The sequence below is a fragment of the Heterodontus francisci genome, chromosome 4 (genome assembly GCF_036365525.1).
Source record: "Heterodontus francisci isolate sHetFra1 chromosome 4, sHetFra1.hap1, whole genome shotgun sequence".
NCBI lineage: Eukaryota > Metazoa > Chordata > Chondrichthyes > Heterodontiformes > Heterodontidae > Heterodontus > Heterodontus francisci.
The window spans coordinates 75,350,896-75,367,259 of NC_090374.1; the positions used below are offsets into that span (position 1 = coordinate 75,350,896).

Here is a 16,364-nt window from a genome sequence, read left to right on the forward strand (position 1 = left end):
AACGCGACATGAAATCCTGTGACATTGATCACAAGTCGTGGGAGCCAGTTGCCAGCGTTTGCCAGAGCTGGCGGGAAGCCTTAAAGGCGGGGCTAAAGTGTGGCGAGTCGAAGAGACTTAGCAGTTGGCAGGAAAAAAGACAGAGGCGCAAGGGGAGAGCCAACTGTGTAACAGCCCCGACAAACACATTTTTCTGCAGCACCTGTGGAAGAGCCTGTCACTCTAGAATTGGCCTTTATAGCCACTCCAGGCGCTGCTCCACACACCACTGACCACCTCCAGGCGCTTACCCATTGTCTCTCGAGATAAGGAGGCCAAAGATAATGTCAATGGGTACTGGGAAGTAAATCGGACTTTATTTCAACTCTTAATACCTGTGCCTCCTTAAAACAAAGGGGCATGTGCAAATGTGTTGGTGGCACAGGAAAATCCCAGTGCCACCTTTATGGGGATCAACTGAAAAAGGTATCATAATACACACCACACACATACTATCAAGAAGCCATGCCACCAAATCATACAATCATATTGTATGTGGCTGTGTGAAAGGACACATTCAGCATATCATGCCTGTGTCAGCTCTTTGAATATGCTAAATTAGTCCCACTTTTCCCATAGCCCTGCATTTTTCCCTGTACAAATATTTATCCAATTCCCTTCTGCAAGTTAGTATTAATTCTGCTTCCACCAACCTTTCAGGCAATGCATTCTAAATCATAACTCACTGCCTGAACCAATGTCCTCGTCGCCGCTGTTTTTTTTGCCAATTAGCTAAAGTTTATATCCTCCGGTTACTGACCCTCCTGCCAGCGGAAAATATTTACTCCATCAAATCCTCCACTAAATCTCCCCTTAACCTTCCTTGATCCAAAGAAAATAATCCCAGTTTCTCCAAAATCTGAATTAATAGACGGTTGCTTTTTCAATCACTGCCCCTTAAACACAAACTTCTAGACCCACTGACACCTGGATTACTCTAAAAGTCAATGTGACTAATAACTGTTAATGGACACCGTCCCGAATTTATTCCTAACCATAAACTACAATCAAGATTCAGAACATTTACCCAGTCTGTCTCTCAAAGCGCTTCCTCTATCCAGTGGCAGCAACCACAGACCGATCCCAGCATCCTCCGCGAGAATCTTCGTGCCACTTTACGTAATGGAAAGGGGGCAAATTCAACTCAATCTAAGTGAGGACTTTTGCTATGAAAATAGATTACAGCATCAATACATTGGTCAGAATACTCCTCCCACTGTTTTTCTCTCTTTTAAAAAGAACTAAAAGCGATAATAGTGGATGCGTGATCACGTGATCTGGGTCAGCTGGATGCCGCGGGGACGGATGGGATTTGTAGTTTCAAATGCGGGACGGGGACGATCTGCTGCCAGCCTGATCGCGCGCTGGGATGGAACGTTCGCTCGGTTCAAACAGTTCCATTGTAACCGCTGTCATTTGGCTCGGGATTCTATTCACATTTCACAGAGCGGAGAGCTGGCGGAGCGACTCCGCGATCTACGCACAGAAGCAGCAAGCGTTAGCGACCCGGGCCAACGTAGTGTTGGTGACTTGTGACTCTTTGGTAAGGAGAAGTTTGGCTGCAATCAGTGTTCTTCAGCCTTAGGAGGAGAGTGAGTTAACACTTGTGAGCAGCTCAAACTGTGCAGTAAATGAAATGCGCAAGCTTGTGGTTTGTTTATGAATTTATTTCCGCCCTTTTAAGTGCTGCGGAATGTCAAAACACCTACTTTATGTGCTGGTTCATGGTGAGGCAGGATACGCAGGTTTATAACGGTGGGGATGCTTGACCATGTAACCTATCAGTGTTTTACCGTAGTGAATTTGTCTTTATTGGAACGTAAAAGAAATAACATGTGGTCCCGAGGATTTATTTATCACACAAACTAGGGAGATGATTTATGAGACACTGGCAATCATTTTGTGAGAGTCAATAGTCACTGGGACAGGTTCCAGTAGTCAGCGGGCAGCCGCCCCTTATACGTCTTTCCTGATTTTCAAAATGGGAAGAGATGTATAACGGGAGGCTGAATCAATAGCACTCATTTTACACTATCGTCCAAAGTCAAAATTACTCCCCATTACACTTTATCCAATTCCTGAACTGCTTATTTGGAGGAAACTGCATCATAATGTCTGTAATAAAGTCGGGTTCATAGCTGGAAAATCCTTCCTAACCAACTTCTTCGACAAAGTGATTGCTCAAGTGGATTTTTCTTCATTCATTCACAGGCTGTGGGTGTCGCTGACAATGCCAGCATTTGTTGTCATAGAATCATAGAGTTTTACAGCACAGAAACAGGCCCTTCTGCCCAACACGCCTGCACCGACCATCAAGCACCCATCCAAAACTAATCCCACTTCCCCGCACTTGGCCCGTAGCCTTGTATGTTATGGCTTTTCAAGTGCTCATCTAAATACTACTTAAATGTCGTGAGTGTTCCTGCCTCTACCACCCCTTCAGGCATTGTGTTCCAGATTCCACCCACCTTCTGGGGTAAATATGTTTTCAGTGCTGACACCACAGTTGTGTCCTTTAGAAGGTGGTGATGAGCTGCATTCTTGAGCTGCTGCAGTCTGTGTGGTGTACTGCAGTTAGGAAGTAAGTTCCAAGATTTTGACCCAGTGACAGGGAAGGGATGGCAATATGGTTCCAAGTCAGGATGGTGTGAGTTGGAGGGGAACTTGCAGGTGACGGTGTCCCCATGTGCTTGCTGCCCTTGTCTTTCTAGGTGGTAGAGATTGCTGGTTTGGAAAGTGCTGTCAAAGGATACTTGGCGAGTTCTGCAGTATATCTTGTAGATGGTACATACTGTTGCCCCTGTGTGCTGGTGGTGAAGGGAGTGAATGTTTAAAGTGGTGGATGGGTGCTGATCAAGTAGGCTGCTTTGTCCTGGATGGTGTCATGCTTCTTGAGTTGTTGGAGTTGCATTCATCCAGGCAGGTGAGAGTATTCCATTGCATTCCAGACTTGTGTTTTGTAGATGGTAGACAGGCTTTTAGGAGTCAGGAGGTGAGTCATTCATTGCAAAATACCCAGCCTCTAACCTGCTCTTGTCACCACAATATTCATGTGGTTCATCCATTGTAGTTCCTGGTGATCCCCAGGAATTTGATGTTGAGGGATTCGATGATAGTAATGTTGTCGAATTCAAGGGAGGTGGTTAGATTTTTCTCGTGATGGAGATGGTCATTGCCTGGCACTTGTGTGTTGCAAATGTTACTTGCCACTTATCATCCCATTCTCGAAAGTTGTCCAGGTCTTAATGCATACAGACATGAACTGCTTCATTATCAGGAGTTGCAAATGGAACTGAACATTGCAATCATCAGTGAGCTTCTCCACTTCTGACCTTTTGATGGAGAGCAAGTCATGATGAAGCAGCTGAAGATGGTTGACCTGAGGACACTGCCCTGAGGAACCCCTGCAATGACATCCTGGGGCTGAGGTGATCAACCTCTAACAGCCACAACCATCATCCTTGTACTCAATAGGACTGTGGTAAGCCTTACAGTGTAGTGTATGTAGATTTTCCAAAAGTCTTTTGGCGAAGTTCTATGTGAAAGGCTAGTAGTTAAACTCAGTGGTAGCACTCTCCCCTCACTTAAGAGACTTGAACTATTAATCTAGGCTGACATTTCAGCGTAGTACCAAGGGAGTACTTTACTATGCTGTCAGCAATGCCGTCTTTTGGATGAGACCTTAAAAGAGCAGATAAGGCCTCGGTTTAGGTGGGGACTTACTGCTACAGGCATTTAGAGAGAGAGAGAGGGTTGCCAACCTTGAGACCTATTAAAGATCTTGAGTCTGTTAACACTTCCCATCTACAAAATGTTACCTTGTTTTGTCAAGTGTTTTTCTTATTTTTGTCAATTATTTGCATTATGAATTCCAATGTCCACATTCCTAATAGAAATTGACCAAGTAAACTTGTCATACTGTAATAATACCTTCTGGCCTGTGGTGGTGCCCCTTCTAGTTCCTCCGCTTGTATTGCTAAGAAACCCATAAGCCAACCAGCTCCATCACTCTGCTTTCCAATAGTCATATGTTTCATTATTTAATTATCTTTTGTTGACCAGAATCTTTGGTAAAAATAACTGAGGCTATCGGCACTCACCATTGTTGATGAGTAAATTGGACAGGAACTTCTTGCGTCCGCACATGCATCGTTAAACATGGAAATTGGGAAGATGTTGTCTGAGTTGCGCTGCTGCTACAGAAGCTTTGCCATAATGATATCTTGCCAAGAGACTCGGCATTTAAACATGTGAAGGGCACAAAGTTGCAGCAGTTACATGACGTAACCCACTAAATATGTCAGAAAAAGTTACAGCTTGTCCAGACTTCTATAAGGAAATTACTGTCAAACAGCCCCCATGGCACTGAAAATTAACTTTTACAAGTGTGGAGTCTCATTTTATGCAGGTTGTAATTATTATTGGAGATTTTTAAAAATTTCAACTAATTTGTTTAACAAGAATTGTCTCTTATCTCTCTTCCGTCCCTCTCTTCCGTGATTTGACACTGAATTAATTTATGCTTCTTAGTGCAAATTCTGCAGCACTGATATTAATCCAAAGGGACATAGGGATACCAGTTTGTGGATGATACAAAACTTGGAAGCATTGTGAACTGTGAGGAGGATGGTGTAGGACAAAAGGACATTGACAAGTTGGTGGAATGAGCGGATAGGTGGCAGATGAAGTTCAATGCAGAGAAATGTGAAGTCATTCATTTTGGTCGGAAGAACATGGGGAGACAATATAAAGTAAGGGGTACAATTCTACAGGGGGTCCAGGAACAGAGTGACCTGGGTGTATATGTGCATAAGTCATTGAAGGTGGCAGGACAGGATGAGAGAGCGATTAATCAAACATACATATCCTGGGCATTATTAATAGGGGCATAGAGTACAAGAGCAAGGATGTTTTGATGAACTTGTATAAAGACACTAGTTTGGCCTGAGCTGGACTATTGTGTCCCGTTCTAGGCACTGCACTTTAGGAAAGAAGTGAGGGCATTGAAGAAATGCAGAAAAGATTCACAAGAATGGTTCCAGGGATGAAGAACTTAAGGTATGAAGGTAGATTGGAGAAGTTGGGACTGTTTTCCTTGGCGAAGAGAAGGCTGAGAGGTGATTTGATAGAAGTATTCAAAATCATGAGGGGTCTGGACAGAGCTGATAGGGAGAAACTGTTCCCATCTGTGAATGGATCGAGAACGACAGGGCACAGATTTAAACTAATGTGTAAGAGAAGCAAAAGCGACATGAGGAAAAACTTTTTCATGTAGCGAGTGGCTAAGGTCTGGAATGCACTGTCTGAGAGTGTGGTGGAGGCAGGTTCAATTGAAACATTCAAAAGAGAATTAGACCGTTACATGAAAAGAATTACGGGGAGAAGGTGGGGGAATGGCACTGAATGAATTGCTCGTTCAGAGAGCTGGTGCAGACACGATGGGCCAAACAGCCTCCTTCTGCACTGTAACAGTTTTGTGATTCTGTGGGTTACCGAGTGGTGGAGTGGAATTGCGAGGGGGAAATCAGCTGGGCAGGTCAGACTCTGTGATTTCAATGCAATTGTACTAATTAATTTTGACTTCCGTGTTTTGCATCTCCAAGCTGCACAGCAGACATGATGCACACCTGTGTGATGTAATCTCAGCTGTATTGAAAGGGACACTGCACAAATTGGAGGTGTTCAGGATGGATGATGAACATAAAGCGAGGGCAGCACTCAGGCTTAATGACACGTAGCTGGAATTGCTGTTGGGTGCAGTCAGGAGGAGGAGGGATGTACATTTCTGCAGCAGTGGAAGGAAGAAACCTGCTGCTCACTAAGATGATTGGAGGTAGCTGAGGAGGTGATCAGCAGAAGCTTTGTGCCAAAGTTGTGGATGCAATATAGGAAGCAATGTAATGATCTAACCAGGTCAGGCAAAGTGAGTACATTGGCTGATGCATCTGCATCCTATGTTTTAAGCTGCCCTGCCTCCCCACCACCTTTTCATTCTGTTTTGCTAAGTGTTCATCATATCACTCCTCACAACCACTAAACTTTCAGCAGCACCCAACCCTCACTTTTTCTATACACTTGGCCACCTCCCCATTTATCCATCCACAGTTGACACTCACCCCATTCCTTATGCAATGTAATGCATGTGTCTCTTTGTCATCCTCACTGAATGCACTGCTTCCATTGAGTGAATGCCTCACCTTCACTCACCTGCAGGTCTTTTTATTCACCCCTTGTAGGAGAGCAGAGTGCAAAACACAAGAGTGACAGGACTGGAGGTGGGTGGCCACAAATAGTGTGACTCACAGATGCAGAGGAGGACGTTCTGGAAATAAGATCAGTATCCATCTCAGTCGGAGTTGGATACTAAGGAAATTAAGGGATATAGGGATAATGTGGAAAGGTGCAGTTGCAGTCGAAGATCAGCCATGATCGCATTGAATGGCGTAACAGGCTCGAAGGGCCAAATGACCTACTCGTGTTCCTATTTCTTACGTTTTTATCTTCTCAAAGAGCAGAAATCATCCCAGTGTTCTGACTAATATTTATTCCTCAATGAACCGATTATCTGGTTATTTATCTCATTGCTGTTTGTTGGACCTTACTATTCGCAAATTGACTGTCACAGTCCCGTCCATTACTACAGTGACTATACTTCAAAAGTTTTTCATTCGCTGTGAAGTACTGTGCAAGGTTGTGAGGTCATGAAATGTGCTGTGAAAATGCAAATTTGCTTTTTCTTCTCTGACAGGGAGTACTGAGTAAGTTACCTGCAGTACTCTGTTAAGGCCACTTCTGTACCTTACTAACATGATGAACTTGGATTCAGAAACACAATTGTTGTTGTTCTAGCCACAGCCCCAAAGGACCATATGCATCTCTCGCCATTATAGAGAGGCAGTTGTTAATGTATAGCTTGAGGATCACCACTCCTCAAGCATGGGGCAAGGCGAGAAGGCAGACCTCCATGAACTAACACAGCCGGTATGGAGATTGAACCGGTACTGTTGGCGTCTTTCTACGTCACACTCTAGCTGTCTAGCCAACTGAGCTAAACGACCCCAGAAACAATGTTAATTGGTCAAATTTGCAGAAGATAAGCTAGATTGGGCAGTAGAATTGAAGGAGGCAATTTAGAAATTACAGGATCAGTTGGAGAAAATGAGTAGGCAGAGCAGATGCAGCCACGTGCAAAGTAATGCACATATGAAGGAAAAATATGCAAAGTAGCACGCTACATGAGTGACGTTGAAATAGCTACAGATGAAGTAAAAACAATCTAGGAGTCTTTGTGGACCCAACTAGTTCAGAGCAACAATAAACAAAGTCAATGCAATATTGAACGACAGAGCCAAAACAGCAGAATACGAATCAGAGGAAACCAGGATCAAACAGTACAGTCCTCTGATCATTTTGTGGCTTGAATATTGTATCTACTTTTGGTTGCAGAGAAATGAACACGACATTCAAACTTGGGAGGCAGTGAAAAGAGTCATGAGGCCGATTTTTAGTGTTCTTATGATCTCTTGAAATTGCGTAGAAAGATTGAGGAGTCTTAGACTTTTAGGCTAGAGAGGAAGCATTTAAAAGTGGTTCTTTGAAATATATAACTTAATGGAATGGAAGTTATATCTGCGATTCTAATTTATATTAAATTGCGAGAATAAGACGCAAGGAAACCGGTTCAAACTAGTAAAGGATGGCATATTTTGAATTATGCATTAAACTTCGCCCCATCTATCATCCCAAGTGGACATAAAAGAACCTATTATATTATTTGAAGATTAGGTCATTTGCCTGCTGTTCTGGCTAACATTCTTCACTCTACCCTCATTATCAAAAGCACATTACCTGGTCATTTATTTGATTGTGTGAAAAGTAACACATTTAATGCTTAAAAGTTTGACTTGATTGCAATATTTAATTCTCAAATAGGAATATAATTTTGTTTTTGAATCCTACAGATATTCAATATTTTCTTGTTAGAGGTCTGAAAATTTTATTAAAATTCTACTAGCCTGATACATTATTTAATATTTTTTTTTCTAATCTTTTGCTAGGATGGAAGGTTGACATTTGGCCCACAGAACCGGACAATTAAACTTCCCAACATAAACTTTATGAAAGACAATGGTGCTGTTTTTCTCAATGCCTACAGCAACTCTCCAATCTGCTGCCCCTCTCGATCAGGTATGCTTAAAAAAAAACATACTTTTACAAAGATTTCCTAGTCATTCTGAAACTAATGTAGCATTAAACATTATGCTTCAAAGTGGTGTGATCCAGATTACAAACCACAGTCACGTCGGGGGGGTGGGGTGGCTGTTGCAGCACATAAGCCAGCCACCGTCCCATCGGAAGGGAAAGAAGAACATGGGTATTAATGTGTAGGGCATAAGTCACCAAATAAAGTGTTAAAACAGTAATTTTATTGGGTAATAAGTAATTATTAAGCAATTATTAATAAAAGATTCCTTTATTAAGGTTAGCACCGCAGCCTCACAGCTCCAGCGACCCGGGTTCAATTCCGGGTACTGCCTGTGTGGAGTTTGCAAGTTCTCCCTGTGTCTGCGTGGGTTTCCTCCGGGTGCTCTGGTTTCCTCCCACATGCCAAAGACTTGCAGGTTGATAGGTAAATTGGCCATTAGAAATTGCCCCAAGTATAGGTAGGTGGTAGGGAAATATATAGGGATAGGTGGGGATGTGATAGGAATATGGGATTAGTGTAAACGGGTGGTTGATGGTCGGCACAGACTCGGTGGGCCGAAGGGCCTGTTTCAGTGCTGTATCTCTAAACTAAACTAAACTAAACTAAAGAATATAGAAAGACAAAAAACTTTTAGAACAACTGCTATAACCCCAAATTAGTCTGTTCAAGACAGCTCCCTAAAATGGTACCATTCCACCATGGTACATATGTCACCAAGTCTCCGGAGAACCTTGCACGGGGGTGGACTCTGTCAGTCACTCCATCAGGGCCCTTCCTCCATAGTCTTCAGTGTATGACTAGTCCATTCCGGCTGCAGCCTCGAATGTTGGATTCCTTTAGTCCAATTTCTGGCTCCATTCCAGCTTTCTGAGGCCTCCATCAGACTTTCTCAAAATAAGATTCTGACAACCATGAGTCCTGATTGAATTCTTCTCACAGGCACTACGAGGCTGTTTGCACATCCTTTGGAGTCTCTCACCTGCCATCAATTAGGTTATACCGTCCATCAATAAAACTCCATCTTCTGACTTCACATCATAGTGGACCACCCCATGTGCAAGGTTATCCATTGTCCTGGCTTGTAGTTCAAGGGTCATCGAATACTGTAAGAACTGACCTCTGTTTAAACAAGGGGAAATAACCATTATTTTCAAGAAGAGAAAAACAGTAGTTTAGACAAAACAACAGCTGTATGGCCTGTTTTGACCAGCACGGAAACAAAAGGAAGAAATTCTTGGGTGGGGGGGGGGGTAAACAAGTTCACTGTTAATAATATTATCATTGGTTACAAGTTTGAATAATTACTTGATTTAATCAGAGCACAATCACACTTAATTTAAAATCAATGTCTACAAAGTTACCTTTAAAAATTCACTACAGGTTTAATACAGTTTTCTTTCAATCAAAAGCAAGGCAGAAGTAAAATGCAAACACATAAAAGGATAAAAAGTAGTGGCTGCAGGCTTTAGGCCTACAAATATTCCTCTTTTCTGCACCACATAGCAGCAGATTGAGGCTTTCCAACAAGTTAGCTGCCAACCTTTCTATCAAGGTGCAGTGTGAGGAACCTATATAAATGGAGAAAAGTGCAACTATTTGAGAAGAAACAATGTATTGTGCAATAAAAACAGATAATGCTGGAAGTATTCTTCAGGTTAGGCAGCATCCATGGAGAGAGCAACAGATGTAACGTTTCAGGTCACTGACCTGAAGTCAGAACGTTGCACCTTGGATTTCTGCTGTTGACCTGATCAAAGTTCACAATTTATGGTGGAGGTTGTTGAGACTTCCTTTTTCTCCAACTGTCGTCTTCCCCCACCAACCCTAGAAATAAATTATATTTGGCAACCCATTCCCTTTTCCTTCAGTGGTATCATCAGGCATGCCTCTGCCTGTGCTGTTGTATTTCTGAGGTGGGAATCCCAATATAGGAAGTCCCTGCCCCCAGAGCCATATCTATTTATGTTAATAGTCATGTTTGGCATGGGCTGAGAATGAACTCGCAACAGGCCTTTCCAGGATTCCCAACTCAGCAAATCTATGTACTAGTCTAATTTGCAGCCCTTCCAGCGCATTCTCTCCAAAGTCATGGTGGGATATGCTGGAGGTTCTGTGGATTTTTGACCCATTTATGTCCAGCTGAACAAAGAGTAAAAAGGGATGATTCAGGGTTCAAGGTTGCCTGGTGAATGTTTCCAATGGTGTCTGGAACAAAAGACTAAGTAAACCAACCAGTATTAGAAATAGCATAGAACACTAAACTTCATGTTAAGAAGTGATGATGTATTAGACAGGAAGTTTCTCCTACAATAATTTCTTGGTGAACATGAATAACTTTATGGGCCTATAGCCTTAAAATATAGTGAATATAATCTTCTTTTCAAAAAAATGTCCATGTGTATATCTTATACCCCAGGTTTATTTATCAGTGGCCATTTTTCTTAAGTAAACAATCATTTGGTGGCCTTGCATGCCAGTGCCGGAATAATTTTTGCACGTTTACAAATACGTCCCAATTTTGTCCTGGCTGTATGTCAACATTAAGTTATATACTTTCCCTTGTAGCAGCCTTTTCCCTTCACTGTCTTGTGTGCATCTAACTTCTGGTCTGTCCCCTCCTCCTTGTTCAGTTGCCATATCTTGGATGATTATGTGCTCTCTTATGTTTTCTCTTTTGCGGAACTTCTTGGTTTGAACAGTGGCACCTATAAACACATATCTCAGCTGAAATATCTTGAAGAACCAAAACAGAGTAACATTATCAAATTTCAACAATTTCATAAGCTGTAGCACTCTAGGACTATTTAGATGAATGTGTTGGTATTGATTTCACTAAATCAAAAATTATTTACATTTATATAGTGCCTTTAACATAGCAAAATGTTCCAAGGTGCTTTGCAGAAGTGTAATCACATAAACATCATCACTAAGCCACAAAGTTATTAGAAGTGTTGCCTAAAGCTTAATCAAAGAGATGGCTTTTAAGGAGACTGTTAAGATGGCAGAGAGAAATAGGGAGGGAATTCCAGAGCATAGTGCCTAAGCTGCTGAAGGCATGGCTACTATTGATCGGGTGAAAGGAATGGGGGATGCTGAAGGCCAGAGTTGTAAGAACACAAACTTAGAGGGTTGTAGGCTGGGTGGGGAACGGGGTGGAGTGATGTCAGCAAGTCGGTGTAGTCATGGGGAATTTAAAGCTCAAGGATCTTCTGCTAAGTAACAGTTCCTGGGAAATCCATGCCTTACTTCGAGAGACTCCTGGGTAATCCAGAAGGGTTGTCAACCCTAGCTGACATTGGCTGCTAAACTTTCCCATGAGTCCCTAGAATCCTCAGGCTCCTGGCCTGATTTTTAATCTTGCCTGCTGCCTCTGATCTCAGTCATAGAGTTATACAGCACAGAAACAGGCCTTTCGGCCCATCGTGTCTGTGAAGGCCATCAAGAACCTAACTATTCTAATCCCATTTTCCAGCACCTGGCCCATAGCCTTGTATGCTATGACATTTCAAGTGCTCATCTAAATACTTCTTAAATGTTGAGAGTTCCTGCCTCCACCACCCCTTCAGGCAGTGCGTTCCAGATTCCAGCCACTCTCTGGGTGAAAAACCTTTCCCTCAAATCCCCTTTAAACCTTCCCCTTACCTTAAATCTATGCCCCCTGGTTATTAACCCCTCCGCGAAGGGAAAAAGACTCTTTCTATCTAACATATCAATTATGCCCTCATACTTTTGTATACCTCAATCATGTCTCCCCTCAGCCTTCTCTGCTCTAAAACGGTTACAATTGGGAAACTGTTCTGGATTACATAAATGAGGCCCTGGTTTAAAATGGGCATGGTTTCCTGCTGATCTCTCCACAGTGGCTTCCCTCCTGCCTTGCATCATGGCCCACCCTAAACGTGCCTCCAGTTAACACCAACCCCTATAATTTGGCAATCCATTTTTATAAAAAACTTATTTGTTTTAGTGGATAATGGATAATTTTGATATGCGGGATAAAGGAAAGCAGGCGATACTGATTCAGCCACCCATTAAAGTCTCTCTACTTTCCAATATAAAAGCAAAATACTGCAGATGCTGGAAATCTGAAATAAAAACAAGAATTGCTGGAAATACTCAGCAATTGCTGGAAATACGTTTTGAAATGTTAGCTCTGCTTCTCTCTCCACAGATGCTGCCAGACCTGCTGAGTATTTCCAGCATTTCTTGTTTTTATCTCTATTTTCCAACTTCATTGATGAAAATCAGGAGATGTAAAATGGTAGCTGAATCAATATTGCTGATTTATACCATCACCCAAAGTCAAAAGTACCCTCATAGATTTGTGGCGTGGTTTACTGAGTCTGCCCATAAAGGCCCCAACTTAATTCACATATAGGTAGACTCTTAAATCTTTTTTATTTATTTGTATACAAGTATTATTCTATGTTGTTGTTATGGTAGGTGGTATACTTTGAAGCATATGCCTATAGAAGATAGATCAGTCAAAAATGATGGTATGTTCTATCCATCTGGTTGGAGTTATTTCTGCATATGTGGACTGCATTCATTGTAATCAATAAATGAACTCTTCCCACAACTTCTATTCATACCATATGAGGACCAGACTGAATGATGCATTTGTTATATTCTGGAAAGTCAGTTGGTGACGGATACTAGTGGAGCCAATCTTTACGCAGTCTAATATTTATTTAGAGTGAAACATTACAAGCATATACCTTCTAATACAACCACACCATAGTTTCATTAAGTGTATCTTTATATGAGCTCAAATGAAACCCAATTAATATTCTCCACTTGCATATAATTAAACACAATTGATATACAATTAAGTGATCTGGGACAGCCACTTAAATGGTTAATTTAAACAATCTAAATAATCATTCAGTCCTTACTATCTTTGAATTATGCTTCACTTTCATGCTCCACTGTTTAACTTGCTGGCTAACACAATTACTATTAGTGAGTTGTTTTATTTTTCAAATGTAGTGTTCAGAATCAAAAATAGATTAGGAAAAAGTTAATTTGATTTACTGTAGTTCATGTTATAGAAATAGCATAAAATGGAGATGTGTGCTGGAAGAAATTATTTATTTTACAGAAGTATAGAAAGCTAGCAATATATATAAATAGGCCATTTGCTGAGCTTTGAATGGTTTGTCGGGGTCAGATAATATGCTTGAGTGATATTTCAACTCATGGAACATTTATTCTATGTGACAATAAGAGACGAATATATGTTAGTAAACAAACTAGTTTGAAAAACTGAAGGGTATTTTTTCCTGGTTTTGAATCCTTGTTTTTCCTGGTTACCAAACCAATACCTAAACTTTTAATTTATGTTGATGGATCATTGTCTCTACTGCAGCTGGATTGCTGTGTACATTTGGATTGCTTTTGCTTTGACATCTTATCGCCTAAGGTTCACTGTTGACATCAACAAGGCAGGTTGCGTAAAGGCTAGTGGGAGCATCAAACAAATTATAGCACTTGATGTTGCTGTAAAGGTCAAGTGCTATAAAGCTTTCTCTTCTGTTGGCTTACAGAAACTAGATTTAAAGATCACAAAATTGTAACATACTTTGCATTTCATAATCCCAGTTAATTATTGTAGAGGAATTAGTCATGAAAAGTTCGCCTTTTTAAAAAAAAAACTGTCACAAATTACAGTGAATTGAATGTTGAGTTTTAAAACACTCCAGGTAAATTGAAAGCAATCCATCATTTAAACATGAGAGATAATATATGAATATTTTGCATTGTGTTTTCAGCACATCTCATTTTGCTCATATAAGATAGATCCAAAGACTTTTTTTGGATTTGAGAAGTAGACCAATTATTAAGTAACTTATAGGCCATATTAAGGGATGAACTGAAGAAATAGGATAAAGAAATGGCAAATGTGTGAAAAGAATTCTTGCTCAGTGTTGTCAAATATAGTTTGTGGACAAATTCCAATTGCAGTAACCTGCACAGAGGTTAGCAAAATCTTTAAGAAATGAAAGGAATGGGAAGGAATTGCCTAGGCAGAAAGTTAGATTTTCAGGAGAAATGTGGAACTTGGCTACATTTCTTACCCTGTGTTAAACTAGCTGGAAAAAAATGATTAATTCAACCAATTATTGTTTACTCTTGAGATGCCTAAAAAACCATGGTTCAAATGCTGCAACAATAGTTTGATTTCCATAAAATAAATTTTTACTTAAAGAGACAGTCCAGGTAGGTATTCACGAATATACACTCTCTCTAAAGTCCTACTGTTGCTCCAGCTTGCTTCCAGGACTTTATACTTCCCTTTGTTTGGGGTCTCATCAACAAAATGTTATCAATAAAAATAGTTTTGACACTGAGCCACAGAAAGAGATATTGGGACAGATGGCTAAAAGCTTGGTCAAAGATTTAGGTTTTAAGGAATATCTTTAAAGGGGGAGAGAGAGGTTTAGGGAGGGAATTCCAGCACTTGAGGCCAAGGCAGCTGAAAGCATAGCTGCCAATAGTGAAGTGATAAAATTGGAAATGCATGCAAGAGGGAGGAGCGCAGGGATCTCAAAGGCTTGTAGTTGTACCCCTTGAAAAGAACTGTATTGCTCAAACTGTCTGGAATGAAGGAGGAGGAGCAGGTAAGCTATATTTCTAAGCAGAAGGCTATATAGGCCAAGCATTAATTATCCTGGTCTTTTTAAAGAGTCGTGCCTTGTGGTTAAAGTTGCCATTTGTGAGATGCTACATCTCTGCACCCTGTTTCTATTGGCCAACATTTCACGTGCGTATTTGTACAAAGGAGGTAATTGAAGTTTTGATAGTGGATTCTTCAAATTTGCAAAGATACAAGATGAATAGGTAGTACAGTAGAATAAGTTTTACATACTTGTAAGATTTCCTGAAATTACATTGGCGCCTTATTTAAACCTTGAGGCCTATATTAACTGGAAGGGATTGCACTCCTTCAGTATAGTTGTCAGCGATACATGGAATATTCCACTATTACTGCAAAATGTGTGATTAACATCTGATTTGTTTATGGTTCAAAATTCATGTCTGAACCATTGTTTGCCAATTAATGCCAAATTAGCAGCTGTTTTGTACTTTTGCCCTGTGAACATCAAGTTGTTTGTTTGGTGTGGGAAATGGGGAAGAAAAAAAACTGAGGTTGGGGGAAAGTTGAAGGAGCTTTGCTCTGCATCTAACAGTTACACCTGATTCTGGATGCTAGAAATGGAAAGCAATGGAGAACACTCAATCCTCTGTCAATGAGAACTATTATTTTTAACTAACATTTATGAATAGAAGCATAGAATAGAGAAGCAAAGAAGTTATGCTAAACCTTTCTAAATCGCTGGTTATGCCTCCGCTGGAGTATTGTCCATTTCTAGGCACCACACTTTAGGAAGGTGTTCAAAATTATGAATGGTTTTTGACAGTGTAAATAGGGAGAAACTGTTCCCACGAGCAGAAGGGTCGATAATCAGCGGGCACAGGTTTAAGATAATTTGAATACCTGATCTGACTTTGTAAGTCATTTATGTATGCCAAACGTATATCCATAGCTTTTCTTGTACATTACCAATTTTTAATAATTGTCAATTTAATGATTTTGTATTGAGAGCCAGTTTTTTTTTTTTTACTTCTAAGCCTTGTGGAGTGGTCTCTTTGTTCATTTAACGGAATCCTGGAATAATTACAAGTGTCTGAACCATGATTACCCCACCTGGATGAAAATCCTGCAGAAGTATGGCTATTACACAAAAGTGTATGGAAAAACTGATTATACTTCTGGACACCACTCAGTAAGGTAGGAAAGAATTTTTAATGTTTTTTTTTCAGGCAAGGAATAATAGCTACCTTTCCTTCAGGATCAAGTGTTCTTTTTCCAAAAAACATGCAAAATCTTTCAGTTGCCACCTTCCCTGATGGCTGCAGCTATTAATAAATCAATCATACCTGAATTGATAATTCCATTTCTACATAAAAGTGACAAAGAAGGGCCATCTGTGTTGAAATATAAAAGATTTCTACAAAGTATACAAGGTATGAGATGCGTTTGGATCATTTATTTTCTGCAAGTCAACCTTGTTAAATCTATGAAAGTGCATCACCAGAATTTTCTGACTCTAATTTG

The 16,364-nt window shown here is 40.7% G+C and overlaps 2 protein-coding genes across 5 annotated transcripts in view; one reads left to right on the forward strand and one right to left on the reverse strand.

Annotated features, from left to right (window-relative positions):
- The window catches only part of skic3 (SKI3 subunit of superkiller complex), a 146,721-nt gene extending 145,573 nt beyond the window's left edge, over window positions 1-1,148 (reverse strand). The window contains exon 1 of the mRNA XM_068029718.1: window positions 1,067-1,148. The gene's annotated coding sequence lies outside the window, so the exon portion shown is untranslated. The remainder of the gene's footprint in view (window positions 1-1,066) is intronic.
- A 206-nt stretch (window positions 1,149-1,354) lies between these two features.
- The window catches only part of arsk (arylsulfatase family, member K), a 234,335-nt gene continuing 219,325 nt past the window's right edge, over window positions 1,355-16,364 (forward strand). For all 4 annotated transcript variants that reach the window (XM_068029725.1, XM_068029723.1, XM_068029724.1 and 1 more), the window contains exons 1-3: window positions 1,355-1,582; window positions 8,097-8,226; window positions 15,878-16,037. In XM_068029725.1, the coding sequence (XP_067885826.1) occupies window positions 1,409-1,582; window positions 8,097-8,226; window positions 15,878-16,037 (464 nt within the window). In that variant the 5' untranslated portion in view covers window positions 1,355-1,408. The remainder of the gene's footprint in view (window positions 1,583-8,096; window positions 8,227-15,877; window positions 16,038-16,364) is intronic.